The sequence below is a fragment of the Scleropages formosus genome, chromosome 25 (assembly GCF_900964775.1).
Source record: "Scleropages formosus chromosome 25, fSclFor1.1, whole genome shotgun sequence".
NCBI classification, from domain to species: Eukaryota; Metazoa; Chordata; class Actinopteri; order Osteoglossiformes; family Osteoglossidae; genus Scleropages; species Scleropages formosus.
The window spans coordinates 16,806,514-16,828,536 of NC_041830.1; the positions used below are offsets into that span (position 1 = coordinate 16,806,514).

Genomic DNA, 22,023 nt, shown 5'->3' on the forward strand with positions numbered 1-22,023 from the left:
GAAATGAGGAAAGAATGACCTTGGCAAACACAGAGTATACCTGTTTGTGATAACAGCTCTCGAAACATTGTGTGTGTGTGTGTGTGTGTGTGTGTGTGTGTGTGTGTGTGTGTGTGTGTGTGTGTGTTAGTGAGGGCTCCTTCTACTGCAGGAAGGCAGGTGGGGAAAAGGTGACTCACAAAAAAAAAATGCAGCTCACAAAGCAATTTGCATGTCAGGACCATCGGTGTTGGGTGTGAGTCCAACAGGCCGGGCCAGAAGGAGACGGAGGGTACGTGTGACGTCGCGCAGGAAACCTGATCTTCTCGTGATATTTGCACTTGAAGAACCTGTAAGCGCTGATTCTCACGTAGTGTCGGTTTCGCCGCAAACTCCGGGCCGTGATACCTGCGGGCGCCGGCGCGGAGGGCGAATAATCGGTACAAATGCTCACCTCGGTAACCGACTGGGAAACGGCGAGGGGGCCTCGCTTCCAAAGCCAGGGTCCCGACCCGCTCGAGGACCACGAGGGCATCCCAGAGGAGCGCGGGAAACATCGCAAGGTTAAAGGGCATCGTTCCACCGGCACAATAGGAAGGATTATTGAAACCAACTGAAGTAGAACAGCTATGGACAACAGAGCTGACGCACACACGCGCACACACACGTGGGGTAGGTCACCGGCCTTCTGCTCGACTACAAATGCTATTACGGCCGAGCAGAATACACAGAAACGCCCGAGTGTGTCCGCGTCCAGCACGGTGGCGAGGTGCCTCTTCCCCTCTTATGTTACCGTAATATTGTTATTGCACCGAACAGCGCAGTTATCTAACAAAGCCAGAGGTGCCCCCCCCCACCATGAAGCAGTACCGCGGTAGCCGCTGAGAAAATCACTGATTGTCTAAGTCTCATAGTCATATTAATTTGTTTGCTGCTTAGAAGCTCTTTGCGAGTCATTAAGTGCCGGTGATTAATTCAATAAAAGTGTATTAATAAACACGGCGTATGAAATGATGGGTCTGTGTTCAGGGCTGCCGGCGCAGGCCGGGTCAGGCCGGTTCAGGTCAGGTCAGGTCAGCTAGGCTTGTGTTATCCTGGAGCGGGGTGCCGGTCAGATTGCCCTCACTGTGACGAAATACCTCCGCTTGCTGTCGGAGCAGGACAGCACCGGTCCAACGAGTTTACCGTCCTGTATCATCCACCCGGAAGGGCGGCGGCGAGCAGGAAGTGGCATGTGGGTCACGCGAAAATCTCCGGGATGGTGTCAACCGGGCCGATCTACATGTGCGCGAGCAAACGAGCAAACGAGCAAACACGCCGAGTGCCACGTGTCAGATGGGCCGGTGAGCACCTGCGGGTCCCTATGGGTTCGTCCACGTGCGTGCGTGCGTGCGTGCGTGCGAGGGTGGGGAACAAGCCGATGAGAAAGCGTGTCCGGCGGGACGGTCGCCCCCCGGCGAGCGGAACGAGTCGGCGAAGCTGTGGGGCAAATGCGCCGATCGGCGCGTGTCGATCACGACAGGTCCACGTCCACGTGTGCGCGTCTGTCAAATCTGCCAGTTGGGACAGTCGTGTCCCGTGAGCCCCTCGCCGTGTGTGTGCGTGTGATGGGATGCGTCCCGACATCCTCCTCTCTTTCCGCCCGATGTCCCGTGGCTTCCGTCTCATGGCAGATCAAGGGACGGCGTCCCTTTCCCAGAAAGCTGCCGATCGCGGAGGGCGTTCGGCGCTCGCCCTTCAGCGCCCGCTGCTGGCCGGGAGGTTTAACGCAGACGATTCCGCTTTCGTCCGCCCTCATGTGTCACGTCATGGGTGAGCAAAGACAAGAATGATGCAAAACAGGCAAACAAAAGTATAAGACCGGTGAAAAAGGAGTGAAACGCATTTAACTGAGCTGTGCAAGTGCGTGGGGTTAAATGTGAGCTAAACACGACATGAGCGTGAGCTTTCGTGATTATACACGTTTAAAGAATACAACGTACACTAGGAACGTGTTGCGACTTGACGAAGCGGGACAAGTAGTCCACGGCTGAACGGGAAAGAGGAAAAATTTCTTCCGCGACCGTTGGGTCTCGAACCTTGAGCAGGTGCAGGACGGCAGACGCGGGGCTCGGGGAACCGGATGTTCCGGAGATTCCAGCTGCTCGACAGGAGCCTCTTTTGGGCATTTTCTGTTATTTCGATAGTGTCTGTTTTGCTCTCGATCCGTCAAACGCGGTACAAGCACAGTGCTGGTGTTCTGGAGAAAAACACGAATACTCAGGCTGCATTCGGGGTTAACGATTTTTATTATGGAATAAAAGTGTTTATTCTCACTGTTGTTATATTTCGTATTTTCAGAAAGTGGAACACGATACCGTAGAATCCGGCTGTATAACCCTTGCGGGACAGAAGAGGACCGCTGAGAAAAAAACACGGTTTGCTGATGTGTTTGAGTTTCGTTCAAGGGCTTCGCTTTACCGCGACGTCCCCTCTTCTGTTCTTGAGTTTAGAAGAGAAATCACTGCGACTGCGTGTGACGCGGAAGCCAAAAGACACAAGGAAAGAGCAAAAAGAAAGTAGAATACAAAGTGTGTCTCACATAACATGCGTCCCCATGCTAGTCCTACACACACACACACGCACGCACAGCTCATGTCCCATCTGCCATCAAGCATTATGTTTAGATTTAGTGGTAAACAGGGTATTTACAGTAAACTCAGGAGAGCCGTAATACAGTACGTCCGGTCCGATGCGCTGCGGTCGTACCGCTGAACAAGGTATTTGCCCTAAATTGCTGCAGTAGAATTACTCAGCAATATTAATGGGTGAAAAGCTGAAGGTACCTTAATACTGTAAGGCGCTTTGGAGAGAAGCATCAGCTAAAGGAATAAATGAATAAATGTCAATATAAATGTATTTCTCCAGCCAGCTTCGTATATGAGCTTCGGTTCAGTTTCATTAACCTGTTACCCAGATGCTGCAAGCACTACGGTAACGCAACACAAGACAACCGTGTTGTGCGAGGAATCGGTGTAATTGCAACTCAGTAAGTGACACAGTAAAAATTACCCCGCTCTACGCATGGATGAATGACTACGTGGCTGAGAGCTGTAAAACAGCATTTCACCGACGATCTCATATTCACCTTAATCGAGGCTCGTGACTGGCTGAAATTTTTAGTGTGACAGGAGCTCAGTGCGAATAACAGGCCGCTATATATTTCATAAGCAGCTGCAGCGGGATCCTGTGACGTGAGGCCTGAGGAATTACCTGAACTCACCTGTCTTAGCTCAGCGCACACCTTCTACTGTAACACGTTTGCACTAAATGATCTAATTCTAAGCTTCATACATACATTAATATAATGATGCACTCAGTGATGTACAGTACTGTCCTGATCACCATACAGCAATATTACTGTACAGGGTAAAAAGAGCTCTGACACACACCTCCGAACGTGTCCTTTCGGAGAAATCTAGAACAATAAGAACAGGATTAATTACAGTGAGAATTCAGTGAAAAGCCCAGTGAGGGACGAAGAATAAGTAACGAGGACGTCGACTGGGTCAAACGCAGAGGGACACGTCTGAGGAGCCGTGTTTCCGGAAACCAGCACCGTAACGTGTAAACATCCAAATAACGCAGATGCGCTTCGCGCCGAGACATTAGATCAGTCGCAACAACAGCAACGTTTGAACCGTCAGCGCCGAGAGCCTCCGAATACACGCATGTAATAACGGTGAAGGCGGAGACGTGTCCACAGAGGGAGTGGAGCTGCGGCGCTGCACGGATGGACATTCAGCTCTCGTTGGTCCGCAACGCGCCTCTAATGTCCCGCGCTCACTTCTTGGAGGAAAGATGCTGAAAGGTTCACGCTTCTCGGCCGCGTTTCCCAGTCTCGACAGACAAATGCGAGGAATATCCAGAGAACGGGGGGGATAAAGCCTGTAGAGCGCCCCCTGCTGGAGCAGTTGGAGAACATCTAGCTCCTTTAGTGCTTTCTGCCGATACGTGTGGTCGTCGCGGTTGGAACTGGACTGACGACATCGGCTCGTACCTGGGCCAGCTGGGCGAGGGGAGGGGTCTCTACGAGTGTGTGTGCATGCTGCTGTGAGGAGGCTGCTGGGGGTGGGGTGGGTTGGGCATGTGGGCGTGGCACACGGGACTGGCGGTGACCTCGGACCAGTCCGAGTTGGAGTGGGACGAGGGAGAGGAAGAGCAGGACCAGGGGTCCAAGGACTCTGGCGAGGGAGTGAGATAAGGGTGCTCAGCAGGGGGGCGTGGCCTGACAGAAGGGGCGGCGCCCTCCAGTCGGCCTGATGGGTAGCTGCACTGGGACACGAGCTCTGGGTACTTCTCCACGCGCCCCTCGTGGCGATGCAGAGACGGACAGAGCGCTGTGCCTCCCAGGCCGAGGCTGCAGGTGAGAGGAGACTCGTCGGCGCCCCCCAGAGTAGACAGTGGAAAAGTCCTGGCTGAGATGCATTGCGGGATTGAGGTTCCCTGCTGAGGGTGGTACAGCACCTCCTCCTGCCCCCGGTCCATCTCCCGCGCCATCATCTGGTAGGCCAAGGCAGGGGGCATTGGGGCAAGGTGGCTCTCCTGGTAACACTGGGCGACCGCAGGCTGCGAGACCCCAAAGTGCCGCGGCAAAATGCCTGCCGGGCGGGGCCTGTAACCGTGGGCACCCTGCTTCGTCCAGCAGACCTGCTGCTGCCTCACCAGCACTTGACTGAAAGGTGGTAGGAGGGGCCTGTTGATGCGAGGTGTGGCCAGTGGCAAGGGGGAGGTGACTGACTGGGAGCCGGCGGCTCCATCCGCTGCAAATGCGTGCGGAGACTCCAGGGAGTCAGGGGGCGAGAGAGTGCCCGAACCTTCACCGGACAGCCCCTCGCCAGCTGGGGCGCTGCCACCTCCTGGCTTTCCCCCTGGGGCAGCTTCGGCCGTCCTCTTCCTGCGCTTTGCCTTCGGATCCTTCGCCTCCTTGCCCGGTCGCTCCCCTGCCGCCCTCCCGCCACCGCCCCGCCTGCTCTTTTTCGCCTGAGGTCCCGGACGCAAGTTGGAAAGTACATTACTGCAGCCCAAGGGTGCGTGGCGCGGGGCGTGGGGAGGATCCCCGGCCAAGCGGTCATGCTCCACGTGCGGGCTGGGTGCCAGGTTGTAGTGGTCAAGCAGCTGCACGATGTCGTGGTGCATGCGCTCCCGGGCGATGTCGCGAGGCAGGCGGTCCAGGTGGTCTGCAATCTCCCGGCTGCAGCAGTGGTCCAGCAGGATCCGGGCCACGTCGAAGCTGCCCTCGCGAGCTGCCAGGAACAGGGGCGTCTCCTCCTGGGGAGGGAGAGTATGGCGTTTGGGTGGGGGACAATGTAAACGGCGGACGGAGGACGATGACAGGAGCAGGCGATCGAAGAAGAAGCAATGGCCGCCAGAGAGAAAAGCGAAAAATGGAGGGAAAGCAAGTGGGCACCCAACGTGCCCAAAGGATCCTTTGAACGAACTCCTCCGTAATTATTATAATCGCACCGGGTCCTCACGTTACAAACGTGTAAGTTAAAGTTTTTGAAGATACAAACATTTTCAATGTATTCAAAGATCAAAGAGAATTCAGGTATTTTAACCGTATTTTCTCCATTTGTCTGTTTTCAAAAATTTGTCGCGGAGCCAATGCCTCCTGCATTTCCGTAAACAGCCATTAGCGGGCGGTAAAGAGCACCGAGACGGAGGAGGCACGTGGGACCGGATTAATTCTAGGGGCTTCCATAGCATCTGGAGCTCGTGCCTGGTCTTCCACAGTATTGGTGACCAATAGCAAGTTAATGAATCGCCCATCTTTATGTGATACATCAGTCAAAAATGGGCATTAAATGGGAATTTGTGAAGAAGACATTTTTATTGTCATTTTAAATTAGCTTTAATTTTAATGCAGACTGAAGTTCATAAAAAGGGAAGCCTTACAGCATCGGTTGTTTGTTAACGCCGTATCTGAGACTTTTTCAGAACCCACCCAATCAATCAGTGAAGAGCCTAATGTGTGAAGGAATCGAAGGGTTTCACCTTGTTGTTCTGCAGGTCCCTGTTGGCGCCGTTCTTCACCAGCACCAGGGCGGCTTCCACGTTGTTCACTGCTGCAGCCCAGTGAAGAGCAGACTTTCCTGGAGGAGAGGACGAAGGGCAACGGGGAGGGACGAGGGGGTCAACACGGGGTCACAGGTCTCTACTTAAAGGAAAGAAGGAGGCAAATCTGCCAGGGAGGGGGGCGCGTATCTGCCATTTCTCATCGATTCACTGTGATGGGTTTTTATTGCGTTCGTCCATCCCTGCAGATGCTGAAGGCCACCTCAGATTCTCCTGGGTTCACAGAACTCCATATCCCAGCATGCGCTGGAAGAAAGCTGCGGGTTTCCCTCTATTCACCCCATCTGTTTGCCTGCTGTGGCGGCGACGACTCGGGACCCACCGTGATTGTCCACGGCGTTGACGTCGGCGTGGCAGTGCACCAGCTGCTGCACCATGCCCTCCACGGCCAGCCGCGTCGCCAGGATGGTGGCCGTGGTCCCGTCGTTCATGCGCGCGTTCAAATCCGTGGCGCGGTTCCGGATCAGGATCTAGGGGATAGTCAGCTTTTGTCTCAGAAGGGAAAGTATTCCCAGCCCCATGCAAGGAACAATTTTTCATGATGTCGTATCAGTGAGTTCTTGCTGGAGCAACGGGGACACAGGGAGGCGGGATCCGCTCACCTGGAACACGCCCTGTGCATCCGCCGCCACGGCAGTGTGGAGCGGGGTGCGCCCCGCGTGGTCGCGCGCATTGGCGTCCGCTCCCGCGTCCAGCAGCCGCTTGGTGGCGTCAGCACGGGAGAAGCGTGCGGCCAAGTGCAGGGCCGTCTCCCCCGTGGCCTCGGTCCGAGCCTGCAGCATGGCGCCCAGGGCCACCAGGTCCGAGATGATGTCGGGCCCCGGCTCCTGGGCCCCACCCCCCTCCTCCAGCTCCGCCCCCAGCGAGCTATCGCAGTCCGGACTCGCTCCTTGGCGCAGCGAGGCCAACATCAGCGGGGTCAAACCATCTAGGAGCAGAGACATAGATGAGGCCTCTGAAAAGCACAGGCGAGGCCTTGGAATACATACAGGATACACAGCGGCCTGCAGGTTGCCAACATTCAGATTTCCAGACTGCATTTTCTACCCATCCATCTATCCATCATATCATTTTCTCCCCCATTCTGTCATTTATTTTTTTTATTTCTGTCGCAGAGCAAAAACGACCTGCCATTCCGCATCCAGCCACTAGTTGGCAGTAAAACGGACCCACAAGTGAACGTGAACCTGAGATCGAATTTTTCAACTGGCTTCCACGACGTTACCAGCTCCCGAGGGCTGGAGGTAAATACCAAGATGAGGAACGCTGCAGATGTTTATGGGATGAATCAGTCCACAAGCAGGACCAAACACCAGTTTGTGGAGCCAAAGTATTTTTATTTTCAGTCATTTTAAATTACATTTATACAGTATTAAAATAAAAGTGTTACACTGCAATGGACTGGCCTCCTTTCCGCTGTGTACCCTGCCTCGTACCCTACACTTCCAGGATAGGTTCCTAACACACGTTGGATGCATTCAGGCTACAGGCTCCCTTTATATACTCTTTACTGTGACTTGTCAACTTCTGAATGCAATCAGAGCCGATAAAGAGCACCACGAACCACTAGGGATGCAGTACAGCAGAGGGAGTGTATGTACAGTCCATAGAGTATGAACACATAGGGCAGAGAACTGTATACAAACCATGACTGGAGCCATGCAAGTGTGTTTAAAAGACACACACACACACGTTCACAGGTGTACAGTGTATACCCCAGTATAAACACACACACACAACCTGTACCTGGGCCTCTGACATTGACATCCAGGCAGTCGACCTCCATCTGCGCCTGGGGGGGCATCAGGGCAAGGTCGGCAGCTTTCCAGTGCTGGGGGGTCCAGTCTCGGGGGTCATCACCAGCACCCCTGCTGTCACTTCCATTGGGCAGTAGGGTTTTTTCCTCCATCTAGTAGGGGGGGGGTGCGGGAAGAGAGAGAGAGAGAGAGAGAGAGAGAGAGAGAAAGAGAAATAGATGCTCACACCTTTGTTCTCCACCTAATTGAGCTGAGAAGCAGGTCTCCTCGCACCATCCTTTCCCTCACCTTTGGCTTCTTGGGCTGCAGCCAGGCCTGCTCCTCGTCGGTGTGCACCACGGCTCCCTCCTTGGGCTTCATGATGTCTCTGAGGGACGAGCAAGAGGAGCGCATAAGGAGCAGGAGGTGCAGCGATGGCTCATGACCGTCAATCCTGAGAACATGTAATTCCACAAGGCCTCTGCCTCCTTCTGCTGCGCATCCATCCCCTTCCGCCCTCCATCAACCTCCCTTGCCCCGCGGGGCGCTACTCACGTCAGGTCCAGCTCGTCCTGGCCCACGGGCTCACGGCGCCGCGAGCCCTTGATGAGGAAGCCCTCCGGCAGCCAGAGCGCGCCGTGTTTGCGCCTCCGCTTGGCGGCCAGAGCGCCGAGCACCAGGAGCAGAATCAGCACCCCGACGGCAACCAGGTAGAACAGGTTCACCTGCGCCGCGGGCTCCTGAGGAACACCTGTAGGGGAGGGACACGAGGAGATGGAGAGGACTGCTCACTTGGAGAGCGCCGGCGCAAGCGGAGCCTGGGGAGGGCGCTGTGGAACGCACCTTTCACCGAGTAGATGGGGAAGGAGAGCGGCGTGTCCTGGTACTTGGCCGCGATGAAGGAGGCCGCCTGCTCGGCCGTAAGGAAACAGATGTCCTCGCTCTGCGCGGAGCACTCGTGGTTGATGACCTCCAGGTACACCTTGGACCTGCAGCACACAGGAGACGGGGGGTGGGGGGGGTCATTGGAGAATTTTTAGCCATGGCCAGCAGGTGGTGTAGTAGTTACAGCCGCTGCCTTTGGACTCAGAGGACCAGAGCTTGGATCCAACCTCCTGCTACGTACCCTTGGCCAAAGGATTTACCCTGATCACCCTGCTGTAAATGAGCGTAAAGCATCTGATTCCGCTCCTGGTGTTCGGCGCTCTGGCCGCCAAGCATGTCAATGCGATGCATTTGAAGCGATTACAATAACCCTCCAAAAACAACCCTGATCGGTTGTGCTGGAACAGGTGAACCGATTGATTCTGAGGTGCAGTTTACCACGGCGCCTTCGCGTCCGGCTTCTGCGGGAGCACGGCTTTGCCCTGCTGGGGGTCGCGGTGGGGGTAGATCATGGGCTGGTTCTGGTCGTCGAGTCGCACGCGAACGTTCGCGCGCAGCAGCGCTCCCAGCTCGCGCAGCAGCCTCTTGCGGTCCCTGAGCAGCTCCTCCGGAGGCGCCCGCACCACGAGCACCAGCCAGCCGGGCGCCAGGCGCGAGGACACGTCGTGCGCGCAGTCGAGCCCGTCCCAGCCGCACTCCTTCGTGTTGCAGCCCTGGTCGCAGTGGCCACTGGCGAAGTAGTCGGCGCAGTACTTCTCGTACCTGCAGTAAGGAAAGGGACGTGTGTGAGTGTGTGCGCGTGTGTGCGGCCACTGACCCACACTGGCCCTCTGTCTTTATTTCCATGTTGTAACAACTGTGTGGCACAGCAGGTAGCACCGGTGCCTCGCAGCTTCTGGACCGTGGGTTTGAATCCAGCTCAGTCTGAGTGGGCTTTGCGTGTTTTTCTCCACGTGTGTGTGAGGGCTTTCCTCCTCAACTGCTGGACAAGTGATTCCGAGTGAACGGAGTGGTGTAATATCACGCGGTACATTTTAAATAACACGTCTGATAATAGAGTAAAGGACCTTTGGAGGAGGAAGAAGAGGCGCAGGGGCCGCGCTGGGGCCTGACGTTGCGTTTGACGTCTTTATGATTTGGCCATTTTCCGAACTTTACGCAGATGAATTTTGTTGATTTGTCGTCGGTGACATTTTAATTAACGGCCGATTCCTTACGGTGTCGCCACAGTTGGAGAGAACGCAACACAGTAAGTCGTGTTACTATCGCGAGACGGCACTGAAGCACACACATCGGCTGCTGTAAACCCGAAGGCTGCCCATCTCGAGTGAGAAATTTATCGAGCTCCACGAACGGGTCGAATTCCAGCGTGACGCACCTGCAGGGGGTCGCGGCCGGCCGGCACTCGAACCCGTCGAAGAGGCACTCGGCCACGTTGCACTGGGAGTCGCAGCGGCCGTTGTGGATCAGCTCCCAGCAACGCCGCTCGGGCGGGCAGTCCCGCCACGGCCGCCAGCCCAGGGAGCAGTCGCCTCCGTCCCGGGCGCACGGGCCCGGTTCCGGCCGCCCGCAGCGCGGCCCAGAGGAGCCCTGCGCGGAGGGGGAGCCGCAATGTGGGGGAACAAGAGGAACAGCCCAGAGAAAGAGAGGCGCTGTCAGACACACTCGGGGAACCTTCTAGAAGAACAGCCGGGCACTTTCAAAGCCTGTTGTCAGAAACATCACCAGCGAATGCACGAAGAGGAGGGGGAGTGGTGGTCAACAGGTAAGAGCAGAGGGGCCAAGGCCCAGCAGCAGGGGCGGAGTGGGGGGGCAATTCTTACAGGCTGGCAGGCACAGGTGTAGCCCTCCGGTGCACTTGTGTTCATGGAGCAGATGGCACCGGCGTGGCATGGATGGGAAAGACAGGGGTCCATGGTGGAGTCGCAGTGTGGGCCTGAGGGAGGGATGGGGGGATGGGGGGGGAACAAGGGGGTGTCGATGATTTCAAACAAATCATTTTTCATCAGGTGCGTAACAGGTTTTCATTTGAGTAACTGTCTGCGGGTGAGTGCCTATGTGCCACATATTTGCTGGACACACACACACACACACACACACACACACACACACACACGTTCAAATGAACCAACTGTAAACCCTTCTGCAAAGTGCGCACATTTCCTATATTTTGCTGTCCCAGCAGCGCACTAATCTGAAAGGTACAGGCGAGATTTATTAACTCCTTCAGGTGTTTTATTTTGGTCACATAACGCGCTTTAATTTCTGCATTTTTCACAGGTTGCAGTAAATTGCCAGACAGAGGTGTTTACGCACTGCGGCCACCAGGGGGCAGGACGGTCGCTGTGGCAGCTGGCAGTTTTCAGGCAGACGGCGGTGAGACGGCCGGATATGACAGCAGGAAGACTGTGGCGTGTTCTTGAAGTGGAACACATCTGCTAAACTCTGCCCTGGAACACCAAGTCCAGCGGCCCCCTTCCCCCGACCCGAAAGGAACCCACACGAGGAGTACGAGCAACCGAGCTCAGGAGATTCAGGAAGTTTGAGCCCGGGTTCGAGTGAAAAGCACCGATACAGATAGAGTGTGGTGGAGCAGCACCTCCAGGAGCCTCACCTGTCAACCCTTCCGGACATTGGCAGGTGTAGCCCGTGTTGCCCTCCGTGCCCTCCGTGCACGAGCCCTTCCCACATGGGTTGGGCTCACATTTGCTCATGTTCTTCTCACATCGACGCCCCAAGAATCCTGTACAGTCGGAGAGGAGTGGAGGGACAGGATGGATGGTATTAGGGGGAGAGGGAGAGATATGTTCATGGTGTTCAAAGGAGTACACCAAGGACACACACAGGCAGAAACATGTGTAAACACACCTGGGTGGCACTCGCAGGTGAAGTAGCTCCCCCAGTCCCGGCAGCGGCCTCTGTTCATGCAGGGGGAACTCGCACACACATCCACCTTGGTTTCACAGTGTTTACCGCTGAATCCTGAGCAGGGAGAGGGGAGCGAGAGAGCACTGCTAAACCACATGTGCGTCTGGCGGGCAAAGAGTGGCAGCAACGTGGCGACCCGTGCAGGACCAAGGGGTTCAGGAGGGGACTTACCAGACTTGCAGAGACAATTGTACTCGCTTTCCGTGTTCATGCAGGTGGCACCGTTGAGGCACGGTGATTGGAGGCACCGGTCATCAGAATTCTCGCACCGTTGACCTGTTTGGCCCTGGGGGCATATGCAGGTGAAGGAGCCATGTATGTTTACGCACTTGCCACCACGTTCACAGGGGTTTTCTCCTGGATGCAAAGAGAAGAATGGGGGGGACAGTTGTAGATGGGTGCGGTTTGGAAAAAGAAAGAGGTTTGGACAGTTGGGGATGGGCGTGGCAAAGTAGAAGTGGGTGGGGACAGCTGGAGATGGGTGTGGTTTGGAGAAAGGTGGGGACAGTTGGAGATGGGCGCAGTTTGGAGAAAGGTGGGGACAGTTGGAGATGGGCGCGGTTTGGAGAAAGGTGGGGACAGTTGGAGATGGGGGCAGTTTGGAGAAAGATGAGGACAGTTGGAGATGGGCACGGTTTGGAGAAAGGTGGGGACAGTTGGGGATGGGCACAGTTTGGAGAAAGGTGGGGACAGTTGGGGATGGGCACAGTTTGGAGAAAGGTGGGGACAGTTGGAGATGGGCGCGGTTTGGAGAAAGGTGGGGACAGTTGGAGATGGGGGCAGTTTGGAGAAAGGTGAGGACAGTTGGAGATGGGCGCAGTTTGGAGAAAGGTGGGGACAGTTGGAGATGGGCGTGGTTTGGAGAAAGGTGGGGACAGTTGGGGATGGGCGTGGTTTGGAGAAAGAAAGATGTTTGGACAGTTGGAGATGGGCGTGGCAAAGTAGAAGTGGGTGGGGACAGCTGGAGGTGGCTGTGGTTTGGAGAAAGGTGGGGACAGTTGGAGATGCACGCGGTTTGGAGCAAAGAGAAGAAAGCCGTGAAGCAGTGGTGCACCCGTGGTTAAGGATGGGTTGGAAAGTAGAGCGTTCAGAAACGAAGGGACGTTCCAAATTGAGGACGATGTGAGCACTTGTTCGCTGAGGAGACAGAGGCGCTGGACGCTGGGCTCACCCGCGGCGCACTCGTCGATGTCCTGGTCGCACAGATCCCCTTTGAGGCCCTTGGGGCAAATGCATCCGAAACTGCCATCGAAGTTGGATTCGCACGTCGAGCTGCCGCGACACGGGCTGCTCACGCAAGAGTCGGTGAGATTGCAGAGCAACCCTGGAACAGAGACGGTCGAGGTCACCGTGACGATCAGCGAGGACGATCGTCACTCGGTGTCGCTGACGGATGCCGGGTCCCTGAGCGAAGCACCCGACGCGTTCCGTGAAGTATGAACTGGGAACCGCTTGTCAGCGGACTCTGCTAGCGCTTCCCGTGCAAGTCGTGTCCTCAAGCCCTTGCGCCGATCACACGGAACCCGAGACTCAAGCTCACCCGTCTTGCCGTAGGGGCACTCGCAGGTGAAGGAGGCCACGCGGTCGACGCAGGTGGACCCGGCCTCACAGGGTGCGTTCGCACAGTCGTCGATGTTCGTCGAGCAGTTTGGCTCCGCCCACCCATTGACACATAAGCAGCTGTAGGTGCCATTTTTGTTGACGCAAGTTCCCCCGTTCTGGCAGAGGTCGGGGAACAGCACGCACTCGTCCACATCGTCCGTACAACGCCGCCCTGCGGTGGGGGAGGGGAGGGGGCGGGGCCGCGAGACATGCTGTGAGACGCACCATCGGGCGGCGTCGCGGTCGAGGGGCTCCGCTCGCGACAAACGCGTACCTGTCCATCCAGACCGGCACTGGCAGCCGGAGCCGTTGACGCCGTCGAGGCAGGTGCCGCCGTTCTGGCAGCCGTGCTCGGCGCAGTCGTCCGTGTCGGTCTCGCATTTGGCGCCAGCGAAACCTGGACGGGGCGGGAGTGGAAATGCCGTCTTTCCCATCGCTCTTCATGCGAACGCTTGTTCTCTACGCTAATTTATCCGGGTGTGACCCCCGGAGGGCAGACCACTGACACGGTTTTCGAATCGTCGCAACAGCTTCCCTCATGTCTCCACACAGCCCTGCTGGTTCAACTCTTCTTTCAGGAGTTGAACCAGAACCTTCCGGCTCCTCCACGAACAAGACGAAGGTGGCGTGGTGGTTCGAACTGTTGCTTTGCGCTCAAAGGAGCCGAGTTCAAATCCCACCTCCTGCTGCAGTACCCTTGATCAAGGCACTTACCCTGAACTAACACAGTAAACATTACCCTGCTGTATAAATGGCTAAATCGCTGTAAGTAAAGTACGATACAAACCTAACACTGTAAGTCACAACTTCGCACAGTTAAAAATATCAGCGATCAGGAGACAAGATGAGCACTATCTGGACCAGCAATCATTAAGGACGATCACATCACGTTAAGAAGAGCGCCGTGGAGCGTTAGTGCAGACAGGTTCGCTCACCTGACGGACAGTCACACCTATAGCCCTTGGAGGAGGTGTGCTGGCAGGTTCCGCCGTTTTGGCAGGGTTCCGGGCAACACGGGTCTCTGGAATTGCATTTGTCAGCAAATAAGTTGACAGGGCAGCTGTAGAGTAAACAGCCGCCTGAGGGCACAAACAGTGACGAGAAAGAATAAGTCATCTGGCAAGTGAAGAAAGGAAAACAACAACAAAAAAAAATCCCAGGTTGAGAAGCTGTGACAAAAACAAACCTCTGGGAGTGCGAGTATCAGCGGCTTGTCAAGGTGTGATTTAAATAAAGGAGCGCAAGTGACCACCGGAGAGGGTGTGGTGGTGCAGTGGGTCTGGGGTTCGAGTCCCGCTTGGGGTGCCCTATGACGGACTGGCATCTCGTCCTGGGTGCGTCCCCTCCCCCTCTGGCCTTACATCCTGTGTTGCTGGGTTGGGCTCCGGCTCCCTGCGACCCCGTATGGGACAAGCGGTTTCAGACCATCTGTGTGTGTGTGAAGTGACCACCGTGTACTAGAAGCGGAGCAGGACGCAGAAGGACATGAGGACAGATTTGGATTCATCTCACACTGCACTGCTTGGCTTCCTTGGACTATGAGGGTATCTACTGGCCTGAGTTGATCTTCACTCACCAAACCACTGTGGTTATGACACCTCAAGCCTCTTTAGCCCTGGGGTCACAGTAAAAAGTGTAAACCTCACCGCAGCCACATGGCCCATGACCCCAAGCCCTGTGCAGACACGAAAACAGCCAGGGTGTTGGGTGAATCAAGGAGTACAAACATGTTCTGCCAGGGTGGCACTTTGGGATGAGGAAAAGCTTCTTCATAACTTCAGGACATTTACATCACCGTTTTTCATCTTTTCACCTAAGAAACAGTACCAGATGGAGCGTATTCTCCATGTCCCCTGCCCCCCTTTAACACATTCGTCATCATCTTCAGAGCCGATGACTATAAGACTCTCACCGGGGCTACAAATTCCACAAAGAAAGAAACTCCACTCCGTTCTGAACTCAGCAGCTAGAATCCTGGTCAAGTCCCGTGCGAGAGACCACACCACAGAGGTGTTCGAATCCACTTCTAAATCCTCATATTCCCCTGTACAGCTGTACACGCCTGGCACCTGTGTGCCTTTCCAGTGCTCCATAAGTGAACCCCCCCCCCCCAAAACACTCTCCCTTCTCCTCACTCCACTCTTACAGGTCCCTCCAACTGCTCTATACTCCTTGTGAGATCTTGTGGGGTTTTCTCCTTCTGGTCCCCAAACTGTGGAATTCTCTTACTGTGGAGACCTTTAAATCCAGCCTTAAGACCAGCATGTTATTTAAAAGTTGAATTACTTTCAGCTAACACTGATATGCTCCTTTTTTCTACCCCCCTTTCCCCCTCATAAATTACAATCCTATCATTTTCTCTTTACTTTGTTGCTTTATTCTGTTGTCCTTTCATGAATGTAACTTTTTTATTGTTCATGTTGGTAACCTTTATGTCTTACATATGCATATGTAACCCTTATACATCCTTTTTTTACTGTAAAGCACTGAGAAGCTGCTTTTAAAAGGCTCTATATTTAAAAAATACCGTAGTCGATAAATCGTTATGGCTATTTTGTTGGTCTTAGCTGGTCAGTGATTCTAGAAACACCTTCTGTGCTGCATTTCTCCACTGCATACCAGTTCTACACAGTTCTTTCAGGCGGAACTCACTTCCCTATTCTCAGATATCACATCCTACAGTCTGAAAGGCAGATAGATTTTCAAATTTAGATGTGGGAAACGAAATTGTACGGTCAACTCGGGAATGGCTGTTGTTTTGAGGGCGGCGGCGTGCGTCGAACACAAAAGAGCTTCTTAAAGACACCCGAAAAAGCAACCGGAGCCACACAAAGAGTCAAACTGAGAGAGTGAGAGAAACACGTTGCCAGTTGACTCCACTCCTTTGCAAGCGGAGCAAATTAAAGTCACTCATCTTCTGGATCACACTCTGGTCTTACAGCGTAGTTTGGAAATATTACATAACTCATAACTGCGTTCAGCCAAAAAAAAACGCAGCAACAGACGAAATTCCTTCGATCAATAAACGTCTGCGAAACGTACGTGGCGGAAGTAGGAAGTCGGGTCCCGCCAGAGGAAATGGCTCTGGAGCGTCGAGAGCCGCAAGTGACACGCCGACCAACAAACCGCACACGGTCGTATGTTTAACCGATGCCCCGGTCGGGACGCCTGGGCTTTTCTGCAGAATTGAAATTTCAAGTGTCTCCGAGAGCCTCGCGGCCCAACGTGTCATTTCCACAAAGCCAGACGGTTTTGACTCGCGTGCTGAGGGTTTGGAAAGTACGAGCGCTCTTCCAAGAATCGCGTGCTAACAGAGGAGGAGAAGTGCACCTGCACGTGGGGCCGCTGCCGGGCCGCCTTCTTACGGGCAGCGTGCGCCCCGTCGCCTCTTTACGGTATTATGATATTTTAAAAAGCGCGTGTGGGGGAAAAAAAAAAGTGTCTGTCGAAGAGGGTATTTTTACACCATTGTTCCGAACTCGTGCGTTGAGTAGCGGAATTACACACGCCAGCTCTTCACACCTGTCAAGGTCCCGCCGTGCAGCTCAGAGTCCCGCCCGAGCTGGAAGGAACCGGGGCGGACGATTCGCCTCTTTAGCCCCTCTTGGCCCCGTCCGGCGTTTCGCCACACCGAGGGGCGGAAGGTTCACGTGCGCGAGAGCCAGGCTTCCGCTCTGGGCCAAAAGGGGATGTAGATGTGGGGGCGCGAGGAGGAGCAGCAGAGCACGGCGTGGGGCCTCAGCAGTGGCAGGGAGAAGCTCGTGCCTCGTGCCTTCCTGTCGTCTCATTTCTCTTCTTTCTTTAGACACAGGAACACAGTGTGTGTGTGTGTGTGTGTGTGTGCGCGTGTGGGTGTGCAAGCACAGGAAGGCAGCGCACATGCAGAGACAGCAGCGATTAGCGTCCCATTGCTGACTCTGTGTGTGTGTGTGTGTGTGTGTGTGTGTGTCACAGAGGCACACATAGGCAGGATGTGAGAGAGGCATGCCAGGTCACACAGCAGAGCACCCCCCCCCCCCAACAGTTCCCGAGCCGAAAACCCCAGAGTGACTCACACACATGACAAAACACAGCATGAGGACGATTGCAAAAGACCGAGTAGTGTCCCGTCTCCCCTCCCTCCCTCTCGCCCTCTCACCCTCTCTCTCACTGTTCCTTGTCTTTTCTCCTCTCTGCTGTTTTCATAAATGCCTCTGTGTGTGTGTGTGCGTGCGTGTGCGTACATAGCTCTTTTTTGTGAAACACTGCTTCTGGAAATGACGAGAAAGACACCACATCACAGGGAGACAGGGGACCCCCGTGTCACAGTCACATGGCCTCCGCCTGCCAGCCCCGGGGGGCTCTGTGGTCGTGTCCCACACACACGCGGGTCTGTTCAGTCATCGCTGCGGGACTCAAATGATTTCTACCCCTATACTCCCCCCCCTCCCAAAACGAAATAGGAGTGACTTCAAAGGAATCCACACTTTCGGGGACGTCACCGCACCGTCCGTTTCTCACGGTTCACCATCGTCGACATTTTCCTCAAAAATAACATGACATCTCGAGGTTGGAAGAAACATAACGCCCACGAAGAAAAACACACACAAACACACGCGCTTTTCCAAGGGTGTGAGCCGTCGACGCGCTTTCTGCACAGTGTGGCCGGGTTCGAGCGCAGCCCGACAGGAAGAGGCAGACAGGTCCCGCGCAGGTCGGTGTTCCCCGGTCTCCCCGGCTCTGAAAGCCCCCCCCCAGACAATAACAGTCTGTTTGGCTCCGGCCTCAAGTGTCTCGGAAGGGACTTTCACGACGGACCCGGTGAAGCCCACGAGGAGCCGAGGGGCGTGGCTCCAGTAGGAGGCTTCCAGGGAAAGAGGAAACGGGCGGAAGAAGGCAGACAGACTGGCACCACGTTGCCGACGTTCCGCAGGGTTTTAACGTGCTCGGAGCCTGAGGGCATCGCGCCGGTCACCGGTAGCACCGGCTTCTGGAGCACCGGCTCTGCGGCAGCACCGAAACGCGGAGATGCGCGTGAGCAAAGCCGTCCTGCTGTTTGGCTCAGGTCACGTTCGCAAGGCCCCCGAGGGCCACGCTGCGCAAGAGGCTCGGTAAACAGGCCACTGTTTATGGGGGTGGGGGGGGGTCACTGAAACACCTCCTCTCCTCCAAGGACACAGGTTACATATTTGGCAGCAACGGGCTCGTTCCCTCCTCCTGTCCCCACCCCCCACGACTCAGCAGGACATCGGACACCCAAAGAGCACAAGAGCGCAACTGGGAGAACAACCTGACACCTTTCCAAATACGTTTTTAATGTGTGGAAAAGTGGCATTTAGTTGGGAATCGTTACAGTGCAGTGCAGTATAGGACAGTAAACTGCAGTACAGTACAGTACAGTGCACTATTAGACAGTACGGTACAGAGAATGTGGTACATTGTCTAGAAAGACAGATTGAAGGGCTTAAAGGTGACTATTAATATTTAATAAAGAAATGGACAAATTGTCACTATATGAAGCACCAGGACCTGAGGGGACACACCTCCTGCAGAACAGGAGGGACGGAGATAGTGGTTACGGCCTACAGGACCATCGGTGGACCCCCTCCCCGATACCTAGAGGACCCGGTCGCTCTCGACGCTCCACCCACGCCGCTCGGTGGTCCCACACGCAAGGGGTCCAAATGGAAAAGCCCAGAAATTGTCCGTCCTGGATCCAAAGTGGTGGAACGAGCTCCTTCTGTCCCTCAGAACTGCTGAACCCCTCTCTTCTCTCCCCATGCCCTGCCTGCTCTGTACCCTTCCAGCATATTATGTATTCTAAAAAAAAGTGCTTCCTATTGGTGCCATACGCAGCTACTCATGTAAAATAAGCTGGTGAAACACCTGGTTTTGGACCAATGACTGTATCTCAAGAACTGTGTGTCTGCAGCTGTATCTGTGTGCGTGTTGGAGAAACGCGCTCTTTACTCCGTGTCGTACCTCGCTTTGTCAAGTGTCTGCTAAAGCAATGAACCGAAGTGTGAGCAAGTGACAGCTGTGAGGAGCCTACATCCTACCCCCCCCCCACTGGGTCGGACCTACCTGCCGTCTCCCCCGCCGTCCTCGTCTGGGACACAGGTGGTGGTGTCGCTGCACGGCTCCTTGGCTCCCGCACACTGCGCAGCTGCAACACAAAACACAGCGTGAGGACTGGAACAGACGTGCAACACGAACGTCCTGCTGTCCGACCCTCTCGTGCACGCCCCCCACCCCCCCGACAACTTCCTGGAAATCCTAGACGAACTGGAAGTAATTAGTGTAAAAACACGGTAAGTTACTTTGGAGAAAAGGTAAGTGAATGTTGGCCTTACCGCTTATGGTCAAGGTAAGAAGATCATTTACCTAAACTGATTATAACCAGAGTAACTGAGTCACAGTGACACCGTCAGCAAGAAATTGGCTGGACAGAGATACATCAAGGAAAGTGTCGCAGTCACAGCCTCTTGAGAGAAACACACACACAGATGCAAAGGGGAGGCACCTGGACGATGTTTCAGCCTTGACTTTGTGTATCTGACCCTACAGGTGATACTGGGGTCAAAGAGGAAAAAACAAGCAAATGAACGAGCATTTCAGCTGCGCGCGCGCGCGTGTGTGTGTGTGTGTGTGTGTGTGTGTGTGTGTGTCTGAGACACTGAGGATGTAGAGGCACAGTGAATGAGGGTGGACCCCTAACACTATGTGTTGTGTTAATGATGTCACAGTAATTTGCGTCCCTTTAGAGGGTCACTGAAGATACGGCAGCAGTGATGGAGTGACGGAGCCTGAGCGCCAAAGGGGTGTGTGTTCTCAGCCCCGGCTACAGTCCGCAGCGAGACGCCAAAGGAAGTCGTTCGTACTCTATTAGGAAACAGCTCCGCTTCCTGTAGATGCTCCATCCCAGCTGTTTGATGCTTGCTTAACAGTTGCCATGGAAACAAGTTCCTCAGAAGCACCAAAACATCCCCTCGGCCTGTTGCCCAACAAGGCTTCACCTGAGCGTCACCAGGCTCCCCCCCAGCCGCCCCACATCTACTTCCTGCCGTGACACAGACCATCCCTGTGCCCGAGCTTTGAGGCCGAGCATCCAGAGGCCTCCCGAACCCGAACGCAGGAGCGCGCGCTCCTGCAGCGCCCCCAGCAGAGACCCCTGAGCAACGCGGCCCAGCGACAGCGCGGAGCTCATCCGCATCGCAACTTTACAGCCTTCCAGTCAAGTTTTACCCTCGCTGCTTCCGCTGGAGGACAGTAAGCTCCGGTTGTCATGGTTACCTGCCCTTCAGAGGCTACAGTCCTCTGCTCTTCTCTCTGTCCACATGTCAAGTGCATTTACACTGAAAGCGACCACACCCTCCAACACCATCGAGCCCGAGACAAGTCTTGACCCTGAGACTTGACACTTCCTTAAACACACTGTGTGCACTGTGTGTCCAGCATGTAACCATCCCTCCAGTGACCGAAGTCCCCAGGACAGCGGTCAAGCAGCAGGGGACGGAGAGTGATGAGTGCAGAGAGGAAAAGAAAAACAAGAATAGCCAGTGATTTGCTGAGGAGTGGAACAATAAAGCTCTCTGTATGGCGGGATCCGTTGTGTGTGTGTGTGTGTAGCTCTGTCGGTCTGTGTAACTTTACACAATTTTCGTGTTGAACTACATCCTAATACATCTTGGGTCTTTCTCAGTGTTTTATTCGCTAAAGTCAAACCACGGACCCCCCCCCCCCACGCGCCCACTCCACCACCATTCAGAGGCTGCTCAGCTGCCGAGCACGAGGACTGTGTGTGTGTGTGTGTGTGTGTCGGCGGGCCGCGTTTCAGTCACGCGAAGCCGAAACTAAAGCGCATCGCGCTCGAACCCGACACCTGGTTCGCGGTCCGCCCTCGAACACGTCCCGTGGAGTGTGTGGAACGCAGGCAGGACACGAGACCCCCGTCCCACACACTTTGTTACACGCGTACGATGTTCACGCGTGTCCCCAGAGAGAGAGCAGTGTGTGAATGACGCCGGTGTGTGTTCGTGAGCGCTGTGTCTTACAGGTGTGCTTCCCGACTCAGAGTCGGTGTCACCAAACCAGCAGCCCGCCGCAGTCCCAACGAGTGCTCCACTCGGACTCTGAGCTATCAGAAAGCTCACCGTGAGTGAGGTGGGGTGAGGTGAGAGGTCCGGGTTCGGACCCCACCACCACCCGGGTTCGTGATGACCCCGCCGCGCACCTCGACAAACAGGACACGTCACACGGCCGCATCGCACCCGTTCGGTGAAGGGCTTCAATGAAAACGTGTCCCGGGGCGGGGGGTGGGGGTCCATGTGGCCCTACCTGCGCACTGAGGGAGCCAGCAGCCGGCGAGGATGATGAAGATGAGGAGGAGGAGGAGGAGAAGGACTCTGCTCCAGGGGAACACGGAGAGGAGGCTCATCTTCGGAGTGGATCCATATAGAGCCCCGAGGATGTGCGTGTGCGTGTGCGTGTGTGAGTGTGCGCGCGCGCTCTCCAGAAAACGAGAGAAATTAAAGCAACGGGTCTTCAGACAGGAGGATCCATGAGAAGATGAGGAGGCGACTGGAAGGTCCCCTTCCTGATTGACTGATGGAGCGATCGGTTGATCGATTGGTCCGAAGAAGAAGTGAAGAGCTGAGGAGTGAACGGAGCTCCTGTCCGCGCGCTCTCCGGCGCCTCTTTGCGCTTCCGCGTCTCTCTCTCTGCGCATCAACTGAGTGAGAGGAGCAGAGAGAGCAAAGCGCACATAGAACGTCATTTTACACACACACACACACAC

At 55.2% G+C, this 22,023-nt stretch overlaps 1 protein-coding gene across 1 annotated transcript; it reads right to left on the reverse strand.

Moving 5' to 3' along the window:
* Window positions 1-659: 659 nt before the first annotated feature.
* On the reverse strand, window positions 660-21,945 carry LOC108921428 (neurogenic locus notch homolog protein 2-like). Its single transcript, XM_029249197.1, has 20 exons — window positions 21,564-21,945; window positions 19,311-19,392; window positions 14,183-14,268; window positions 13,522-13,644; window positions 13,186-13,419; window positions 12,817-12,969; window positions 11,817-12,002; window positions 11,586-11,699; window positions 11,332-11,460; window positions 10,541-10,653; window positions 10,096-10,307; window positions 9,156-9,479; window positions 8,676-8,821; window positions 8,388-8,583; window positions 8,142-8,220; window positions 7,843-8,005; window positions 6,699-7,024; window positions 6,419-6,566; window positions 6,016-6,113; window positions 660-5,289 (listed from the first exon to the last, which is right to left on the reverse strand). Exons 1-20 carry the CDS (start codon window positions 21,661-21,663, stop codon window positions 4,048-4,050), a joined length of 4,254 nt encoding a protein of 1,417 aa, XP_029105030.1. The 5' UTR covers window positions 21,664-21,945; the 3' UTR covers window positions 660-4,047.
* Window positions 21,946-22,023: the final 78 nt, after the last annotated feature.